The 10,845-nt window shown below is 42.4% G+C and overlaps 1 protein-coding gene across 1 annotated transcript; it reads right to left on the bottom strand.

Annotated features, from left to right (window-relative positions):
- Positions 1 to 7,215, bottom strand: LOC136130473 (bestrophin-3-like). Its single transcript, XM_065886888.1, has 2 exons — positions 7,053 to 7,215; positions 1 to 56 (listed from the first exon to the last, which is right to left on the bottom strand). Exons 1-2 carry the CDS (start codon positions 7,213 to 7,215, stop codon positions 1 to 3), a joined length of 219 nt encoding a protein of 72 aa, XP_065742960.1.
- Positions 7,216 to 10,845: the final 3,630 nt, after the last annotated feature.

The raw sequence follows: 10,845 nt of genomic DNA, 5'->3' as shown, positions 1-10,845 counted from the left end.
CTAAAAGCTCTGCTTCTCAAAACTTTTAGGCAGGATGGGTTTATTGCCAGTTCTTTCTGAAAGAGAAAGTTGCGCATTCAGCATCTGAGCCCTTCTCAGAGATGACTTTTTCAGGCACATTGCAACAAGCCTGGCTCATTTTCCTCTCTGTACTTTCCAAATGAACGGAATGAAGCCACCAGATTCAACTGCAGCCATTCTTTAAATTCAGCGGTAGAAATTTAGAAATCCCTGTCAACCGGGAAGATCAAAGCAAGGCAAAATGGGATTCAGAGAGAGATGGAATCACACTGTGAAGGCATTGTGGAGGGCAGTACTGAGATATATATATATATTTTTAACCATGAACTATAGTAAGATATATTTGTGGTTCCCAAAACAATTATTGGCTCTTCTGTGTGAGGTGCTCTCTGATATTTTCTGTTCTGTTCCATTCCATTCCATAAAAAATGCTGGCTCAAAGCCATTAAAATGATTTAAGAGCCCAATAATAAGTTACAACCCACAGTTTGAAAAGCTTGAAATAGGATATGGTTGATTAAAATCAGTTTCTGGGTTAGCAATGCTGAACGGAGACAGAGAAACTCCTCTATTTTCCTAATGAGTCAAACACGAGTGAAACATCTCTAGTCAGCCGTATTCCTGTCTCTAAATTAGTATCCTGTTTGGTAGTTCACTGCCTTCTACACATGACGCACAGGAAATATCATTCACAAAATCAGTGCTCTTAACTCCTGGCCTGTCCAGGTGGCCCAGAATTCCATTCGCTTTGGGTAAACAGATCCGAGGCAATTTGCAGATAAAGCTGGAGTTAATGGATGCGCTGTGGTGCCGTGGTTCCTCGACTTTGCTGCATGTTAGGGTGGTCTGAGGAGCTTAAAAACTCCTGATGCCCAGGTTGCTCCGTACACCTATTGAATCCTAATGTCTGGGGGTGTGAGCCACAATCAGTATTTTTAAAAGATCCCTAGCGACTCCATCTTGTAACAAAGTTTGGGAACAACTGCACCTAGTACAGAGTCACACAGCAAGCTGGCCATTTTAGCATCCTTGTTCTGGCTCAAACATAGTGCTTCTGGGGCGCTTGTTTAGAAGTGGATTTCTGGGTCCCAAGCCCCAGAGATTCAGATTTCATAGGCTGTCTGGGAACCTGCAATTTAAATAAACACCCTGATAATTCAATGAATGTGGTGGTCTACGATCATCCTTTGAGAAGCATTGATTGGCAAGCCATGATTTAACTCCTAAAACAGAGCTGTGGTGAACCTTCAAACAGTGGGCGGAGACTGCCCATCCATGGCACTAATGCAAGGAGGTGTGTACTTTCTCTCCCATGAAGAGCCAGTGCGCATAGGTGAGTCAAGTTGCACTCACAAGACGACATTCAGTCTGTTCTGGGCTCATCACGTGAGACTATAGGGGTAACTGACTCAGCCTGTGAAAGTTCAGCCAACAGAGGAAAAACTGGCACAGCCATGAATACCACCATCCCCTTGATCATCTCTCCTGTAACACAGAGCAGTGAGAGATTTCAGAGACCAGGGAACCCCAGTAGCACAGAATGCATCAGGAAAAACGTGAACAGCAGATCACAGGGCAGAAAGTCAATATTATACAAAATCCATTCGATTTTACTTAGCGAGCGAAGATTACAGATTAAATGATCTAAGTGTGGGGCTAGGCTTCCAGACAGTGCATCTAAAGTTAGAACTTTTATCTCAACAGTCACTTGACAATTGGGAGCTCGTTCGGTTGTATTTATGCCTGTTAACTGTATGTCACTAAGAATCCTGATGGGGCCTCCACAGGCTCTCTCTCGTCAGGGCAGAAGCTCAAGGAACTTCATGTTAAGATTCCAGGCCTTCAAGAAAACAAAACAGTGTCCTTTCCTTAAAATTTACTGTCTTTTAACCACTCTTACAGGCTACCAAGCACAGAAGGAAACTATTTTAGAGAAATAGAAATGCAATGGAGCGATGCGAAGTTCAGCTGTAAATATATTTATGCTTGTCTCTGAAAATGATTCATAGAAGGAAACACTTGTAGTAATCTTTACTGATCCTCGAGGACAGGGACCTCGCTTTCAGCTGTGCTCCAGTGCTCAGCACAATGCCTAGCGTACCGTATACACTCAGTAAATCTTTGTTAAATGAGCAAAAGCATGACAGATTTAGTAACAGATTTAGTAACGTTTCTTTTTGAGGAATGCATATAATTTCCCATTTCCTTTTTTTGTGCTTCTGGTGAAGAATTTTGAAGGAAAATGTTTTCTCTCCTGATCACTGTGAAACCCCAGATAAAATGTTTTGATTCAGTCTCATACCATAACGTAAGCACCCAATTAAGGCCATCACTTAAATTGGCAAAGATCTGGAATTGTGCACATGACTTGACTTAGAATGAGTGACATCTTCCAAGGCAGGTGATTGAAACGACTGGCATTTTCCAGGGCAGGCTTGTAGCCAAGAGGGAAAATAACAGAGACTCCTGGGTTACAGCTCCTCTGTGAAGTAACTGTTTGATAACAGACCAGTTCAGGGAATTTCCAGCAGAATACACATTATTTTGCATTCAGCTGTTACATTTCTATTTTCATGGGAGCATAAATAAAGAAATTTTAATTTGAGAAATGTAACCTGTAACATCAAAGCATATGTATTTCCCAGAATAATGTAACTTGAGTGTCCAGCTTAACAGCAAGGAATGTCAGGGACCGGCGGGTAAGTGACCTAGCTCACCAGCTGTAGTCAAGCAATGGCCAGATGCTTCACAAGGAGGTGCTGACCTTCATTCTCTCCATCCTCTCACTGTTTTTGTCCTGCTAGTCCTGGATCTTTGTGACAGGGACCCTCCCTGAAGCAATACAAAGAGTTTGGAGGGCAACTCCCGTTGCCTTAAAGCCCCCCTGTTTCTCAGAGTGTGATCCAGGGACCCCCTTCCTCAAAGTCTCCAGGGGCTTGTTAAACACACTCATTCCTGGACCCCAGCCTAGACCTACTGAATCAGAATCTCTGGGGGTGGTGTCTTCGGATCTGCGTTTTTAGCAGTATTGATTTTTTTTTTTTTGCGGTACGCAGGCCTCTTACTGTTGTGGCCTCTCCCGTTGCGGAGCACAGGCTCCAGACGTGCAGGCTCAGCGACCATGGCTCACGGGCCCAGGCGGCATGTGGGATCTTCCCGGACCAGGGCGCGAACCTGTGTCCCCTGCATTGGCAGGCGGACTCTCAGCCACTGCGCCACCAGGAAAGCCCCTAGCAGTATTGAGTTTTTAACACTATCTAAAGTGCACTGAAGTTTGAGAACATGTACTTTCCCAGACAGGTGGGTTTATGTAGGGAGTCACCTGACAAGAGGTTTTTTTTTGCATCCTCAGCATTGCCTCCTGCCTTTGCCCCTACACTTTTGGGGCCCCTGTGCTTTACCACCAGCCCTCTCTGCCTTCAGGCGGAGCAGGTGCCCTGGCTCTGGGCTCAGGGCACCTGCCAAACATTTTCCGCCATCCCTGAACTTCCTGTTCTTCCCAGAAACGTTGGCACAGGCCAAGGACAGACAGAGAGAGGTGGAGACACGTACCCAGTCGGGAGAGCTTGGAAACTGACCCCACGTGCAGACTGAGTCAGCCTTCTCTGCTGGGGAGCAGGAAGTCTGGTAAGTCTGTGCGGCCAGCCGACGGAGAGTCTGTGCCCATCCATGTGGGTGGCCATGAGGCAGACCAGGAAGGACCCTGCCTGTGAATCATGGCCCCCAGCTTGGAAGGCAGTGGCTCAGAACCTTTGTCCCACCACCTAGCATGCAAACCTTGTGTTCCTGTTGGGCACATGCTGGTGCACTACCCCTTCTTCTGCCTTTCGAGAAAACACTTAGGGGTGGAAGAGAGCAGTAGAGACCTTTACACTGCAATCATCAGTGATGGCCCCAGAGGGCACCTGCCAAGGCTTCAGCCCCCTCCTGTCGCCCTCAGTACTCTTCCTCCTTCAGACGCGGCACAAAAACTGACCAAAAACTTGAAGTGAGAATGATGCTCGTTGTGTCCAGGCAGGTCTAATTCAAGTCCCCTAGATGGTAGTCTCCGAGCAGACTGCTCAGAGCCTACCATCCAGAGCAATTCTGGAGCCTCCAGCATGGTCGAAACCTTGAATTCACCCTTTTCTTAACTGTTGCAGTTTTGTTATTAGTAATGAATTATTTGACGAATGCCAAAACCTTTTACCCCGGGGGTGAGAAAAAGCGTTGAAAAAATAAGCAACCCAGAAAAGACTCCTTACTTCTCAAACTTCAGTATATAAAAAGAGCAACATAAGAGCATGTTTAAATGCAGGTTTTCCAGGCCTTACATACAATGGTTCTGATTCAGTAGGTCTGACGTGGGGCTCAGGATTATGCATTTTATTTTATTTTATTTATTTATTTATTAATAAATTTTATTTATTTATTTTTGGCTGCATTGGGTGTTCATTGCTGTGCACGGGCTTTCTCTAGTTGCGGTGAGCGGAGGTACTCTTTGTTGCGGTGCGTTGGCTTCTCATTGCGGTGGCTTAGGCTCTAGGCACTTGGGCTTCAGTCGTTGTGGCTTGCGGGCTCCAGAGTGCAGGCTCCGTAGTTGTGGCGCATGGGCTTAGTTGCTCCACGGCACGTGGGATCTTCCCGGACCAGGGCTCGAACCCATGTCCCCTGCATTGGCAGGCAGATTCTTAACCACTGCACCACCAGGGAAGTCCCAGGAGTATGCATTTTAAATAAACAACTCAAGTTATTCAAGATGTAAAGGGCCCATGGGTTTGTGGATCACACCTTGATACATACTCAAGTAAATGCACCTCAAGGAGCAAATGATTCTCCTATGCCCTTGGAATGGTTGGGGGTACTGGTGGTACGGGAGAGAGGAGTACTTGAGTGTTCCAAATGCCTTGAAAAGGGGGAAAGTGTCGATGCAAGTACTGACCGGTGTTTGTGTAAGTTTGATAGGGAGTGAGTGTCGGTATTATGAAAAGTGCACCTAAAGGAAATGAACTCAGATCATTCCCCCGTTCATCTCGCCGTTTCTACTTGCACCTCAGACCTGAGCACAACTCAGGCCTTGCTGAGCTCATGTCTAACCAGAGGCCCTAAAGGCCTCTCTGTCACCAGCCACCCCCTCTGCTTTTAATATGATGGTGATGCTGAGAGGATAGATTCGCTCTGAGAATTGGGCCTGGAGTCTGATTGCTGTCAGAATGCGCTTTCTTCTTTCCAAGAATGTGTCAGGACTACAGAAATGTCACCTTTCTTCATCCAAGTAAACTTTAGCTGTCACTCATCCATTTGGAATAGGCCAAACATTTCTCGTTTGTTTTTATGACTTTTTTCATAGGTCGAAATGCTTATCACATTTGATCCTTTAGACATTAGGGTAAGCAAAATAAGTTATCAAGTGGCATTTTAAACTTGGTCATTCTGATGCAGTATTCCACTTTTAAATTTGGAGGAAGGGTGGCAGTTAATTTTATTTTAAGTTCCGACTGGTTTTACATCATAATATACCTGTACATTTGCCAAGCCCTTTGTACCCTTCATCTGAATCTGTAACCGACTCCTTGCTCCCCATTACTTTCTCACGTCTTGCTCTGTAGCCCTAACAACGGCCTCTACACTCCTCCTTCCTTATTTCCACCTTACCTTTCACAGTATCCTGGTCATAGGGGATCAAGAAGACCTAGGATGTCATATCAAATGAGTCTTCTAAAGTGACCAAAGGACTGTTATGCTGTTGTACTAGATGATTTCATTATTAATAGCAAGAACTCGTGTCACACCATGTGCCGGGTACTGCTCTAGACACTGCAAGTATTGACTTATTTAATCATCACAGCAAGCCTATGAGGTATATGAGGTAAAAGGTATTATAAATCACTCTAAACTCACTCTATGAATGAGGGAACTGAAGCATTAGAAAGGTAAAGTAACTCAGACAAGGTCATATAGCTGGTAAGTGACAGAGAAGGATTTGAACTCTTACTCTGTGTTCTGAGTCACTCTCTATGTCGCCATCTGAGAAGGCAAAACCAAATCAAACAAAAGCCCCCAAACCTCCAAAAACAAACAAAACATGCTGCTCTTAAATATATATATATATATTTTCAAGGACATTTCAGAAAAGGAGACTGGATAAAGCAACCTAATTCGAGACTGTACTCAATATAAAGGCAGAATCATCTCATGGTTCCTATATCTACTATATATTCATTTATACATTCCAACATACTCTCAGATGGATCAAAGACAACCCAGCACAAAACCCCATTTTTATTCTGTACGTGCCAACAATGATCTCATTTAATCCTCATCCCCTTGAAGGCTGGTTTAACAGCTTCTTTGCTAAGTATTAACACACCAAAGAGAACCATTCTTCAAACGTGATTTGTTCTCAGCATCCTGTTTCCAGAAGCCCAGGTACAAAACTGCATCTACTCTGAGGAATAGGAGAGACAACATACCCCCACTAAAGCAGCCTTTTACTGCCACCTCTCAGGCTCTGCCTAGATGAAAAGCCGCATTTCTGGTTCCTACCAGAATCTTCTGTGTTTGGTAGGTGCGGGGGGAAGGATTAAGTTAGGAGTTCTGAGCCTGAATTGAAATTTTGGCTCTCCCACTAATGAGCTATGTGATCCAGGACAGGTCATAACCTCTCTGAATCTCTCATGGTTTTTTTGAGGTCCATATGAAATAATATTTATGAAAGTGCATAAACTGTAAAGTGCTAGAAAATGTAAGGTGATATTACAGAAGGTTTGAATAAATATGATAATTATTATATTATGGACCATGTGACTGTTTACAACTTAATTTGAGTTTGACTGTCAGCTGTTTCCTTTGCTCTGCCCCCCAAGTAAACTTCTTGAGGGCAGGAACCATGACATTCATTTTTACCTCTTAAGACTGTTTCTGGCACATGATAGGTAATCAGTAAATGTTTCTTGAATGAATGAATAAATAAAAGGCATTTTCCAAGGAACTTTGAAAGTTCTGATCGAGGTCAAGAGGAGCCCCATGGAAGGAAAAGTCATTTACAATACCTGCTTCAACCACATGGTCCATCGTCGGAAACCTTTTGTACACAGCCGTGCTCACCGAGCGGAAGATGAGCAGGGATGTGAGGTTGACATAGCGCATCAGTGTCCTCCTGAGCAGGCGCCCATGCTCGTCACTTCCATGAACACTGCTGGAGATGAGAAACATCAGCCTGTCTGGCCAGGGCAGATTCACAAACTGGTTCCACCATCGGTTCACCACCAGAGTAACATAAAACCCTGTAGAATAACAGGAAATTGTAAAGCAATTTCTTACTGTAGACATATTGTTGACACTGATGCTTTCAGCAGAATTTTAGTTTTTTTAGGGATCAGGGTATAAAAAATATGTTGTTATCCATATCTGATGATTTTGCCCTCCAGAAAAAAAATGTAATTTGTGCCTCGCAATGCTATAGCACCCAGTAAGTGGGTATTAGAACTCAAATATTGACGGCAAAAATGGAGAGTTAGTGAAAAGAAAGCTGAATTGTCCAAGAGCAGATTATTACCTCAAACTTGTTGGTGGTTAATTTAGCGAAAGCAGCCTTGAAGGTAAACCTTACGGATGATTCTGGTTCTATTGCAAGCAGTGACTTTTCAGGCATGCCTCTCAGCTTGGAAACACTCCCATGCAGAGTCATTGGTGTTATCCTAACGGAGACAGCTGTGTGGCTGCATTCTGCATGTGACCTATACTTACCAAGCACAAAGGTTACTGGAATTTGTTCAGCATATCTGTCACAGTAAATTGATAATTTTTCAAAGTAACGTTTTTGGGCTCCTGTAAGTAACAATCTGGAGCAAAAATAAAATGCACAGCCCTTTATGATATTATACTTCTGCACCTGCTTTGCAAGTGACATTCAGTGCAAACAATTAAGCGAAAATAACCTCAATTTTTTTTTAAAGGAGCAATAACTTTTTCTTTTCTACCTAAGTTGATGTATCTCAAAACCTTTTTAACTGCTGAATGTTTTAAGTACTAACGTTTTTAGTACGTAAATGTTGTTGGTCATTACACAGTGGGACATAGTAACCATTTTATTTTTAAATACTTCATATTTTAAAATTTTTATATGATTAATGCATTGGATTTAGAGCAAAATACTTCATAAAAGAGTCCATTTTCCAATTATTCACCATATGTACTTAAAAAAAGAGTGCCTTAAGTGGATTACACTTATTAAGTAATTATTGAATAATAACCCTGGATTCGACATCCTGATCTTACTTTTTCATGAATATGCTACTTAGTACATTCTTGATTATACATGTTGTACTTCAAGGGAGGTTATAACTGTTTTTTTTTTTTTTTTTTTTTTGCGGTACGCGGGCCTCTCACTGCTGCGGCCTCTCCCGTTGCAGAGCACAGGCTCCGGACGCGCAGGCTCAGCGGCCATGGCTCACGGGCCCAGCCGCTCCGCGGCATGTGGGATCTTCCCGGACCGGGGCACGAACCTGTGTCCCCTGCATCAGCAGGCAGACTCTCAACCACTGCGCCACCAGGGAAGCCCTATAACTGTTTATTTTAAAGCCTACAGTTATTTAAGGGACTTCCCTGGCGGTCCAGTGGTTGAGATTTTGCCTTGTAATGCATGGGGTATGGGTTCGATCCCTGGTCGGGGAGCTAAGATCCCACATGCCTTGGGGCCAAAACACCAAAACATAAAACAGAAGCAATATTATAACAAATTCAGTAAAGACTTTAAAAATGGTCCACATCAAAAAAAAAAAATCTTAAAAACTATTTTCAAAATAAAAATATTAAAAATATACATTTAAAATATAAAACAACACAGATTTAACAATTAGTAGTGACATTTTTATAATTATGTTTGGTGGGTTTTTATTTCTATAGTATAAATATAAAAATTTATATTATGGATCTGACACAAACCCATTTTCTGGTATCGTTAAACATAAATCCATTTAATGAAACAATTATTGGTATTTATGTTGCAAGGAGGAGATTCAGAATCAGAAGAACTATCTCAAGGCAGGTTAATAATAATGATCAAAATCCAGAAAGAAAACACAGATGAATTTGTATAAATGAATGAATGCAGCTTTTCCAAGGGAGGAAGGAACCCCTTGGAAACACTCATCATAGCATGTGTCAGAGGCCTATTTGGGTCAGTAGAACTTTGAAGAAAGACGCAGAGAGATAATGAGGTGACAGTGAGCCACCGACCAGACTGCAGATGAAGACCTGGGAGGTGGTGCTGACCAAGAAGGTGTGTGGGTGCAGGGTGGGCTTGGAGTGCCTGCCTCAGCTTGGAAGAGGTGTCAGAAATTCTGAAATCAAGAAAAGCTGACAAGAGAGGCATCACCTGGTGGACAGGCCTATCAAGGTCATGCTGATGACAAGTTACAGCTAGAATGGTTTCTGGTACTCAGATAAAAATGATCAGAGAGAATTTAAACGTAGAGAGCACAGACCGTAGGGTTTAACAGAGCCAGGTTTGAATCCCAGATCTGCCACTTAACAGATTTGGATTTGGAGCATATTTTTAAATCTCTCTGAGTCTCAGTTTTCTCATTTGTAAATGGGGATAATTAATACCTATTGATATGTATCAGGAATGTTATGAGGATTAAAGAATATATGATATATAAAACCACTTAGCATATGTTGTCACACTTAATCAATAATAAAGTGGTTGTTACTATTAATAGTTGGCCAAAGGAAAAAATATTTAGCTGATAGACACATAGAAATTTTACTAGCTAGAAAGTACCACAGCGAGTATTTTGTCAAATCCATCCCCAAATAAAAAGAGGTATAGGGCTTCCCTGGTGGCGCAGTGGTTGGGAGTCCGCCTGCCGATGCGGGGGACGCGGGTTCATGCCCTGGTCCGGGAGGATCCCACATGCGGAGCAGCTGGGCCCGTGGGCCATGGCCGCTGGGCCTGCGCATCCGGAGCCTGTGCGTCCGGAGCCTGTGCTCCGCAGTGGGGGAGGCCACAGCAGTGGGAGGCCCGCATAACGCATTAAAAAAAAAAAAAAAAGACGTATAATCAAGCTAGTGAATTCTGGTTCTGTCTTAGATATTTTTGCTAGGTATAACTATTTGCTTATAACAGGATTAAAAAACTTAGCATCATTAGTAGACATGAGAATGAAACTATGTCTGTATTTGTCTACAGATATGTCTGACTTTCTCGACAGATTCAACCTGTAGTTCTTGGTAGAGCTTTGATCAACATATAAGGGTCTATTTTAAAAAACTTTTACATTTGAACTTTAAAAAATGAAAAATGGCTTGAACTAATGATTATTGTTATAAATGTAAGCCCTCTTTGGTCTTTAGAAAACATATGTGCATACAATTTTGTGGGGTATAAATAAGATATTGGAGTCAAAGTTAAGGCCCCATGGAGCATTTCTGGCTACAATGCAACTGTTCTAAGAGCTATTCTATTCTAAGAGGCAGTAGCAGCAATAAATTCACATTAGTAAAAATAAACTAATTATCCTGAAACGTCATGTGTCTTCCACCATTTCATATTCTGAAGGAGTAGGTGACACATAAATAAATCATCAAAATAATACCGTATTTAGAAGACAAATCTGAAAAATTATTAGAGGTTTTTAATAAAACTTTCCTTGTAAAGATATTTTGCCAAAATGTATACCAGTAGATACATTTGTTTGGAACTGTAGTTTTGATATGGAGCAAAGTAACTCTTCCTATTCTACTTTTGGTCATTATCAGCTATAGCCAAATTAAGGTCCCTCTTCTTCACATGGTGTCCTGTCGCTGCAACGAAGAATGTAGGTGAAAACAATGATACAC

Source organism: Phocoena phocoena, chromosome 11 (assembly GCF_963924675.1).
Source record: "Phocoena phocoena chromosome 11, mPhoPho1.1, whole genome shotgun sequence".
Taxonomy (NCBI): Eukaryota; Metazoa; Chordata; class Mammalia; order Artiodactyla; family Phocoenidae; genus Phocoena; species Phocoena phocoena.
The sequence above is the reverse complement of the archived record's forward strand: the minus strand, read 5'-3'. Positions and strand labels throughout refer to the sequence as shown.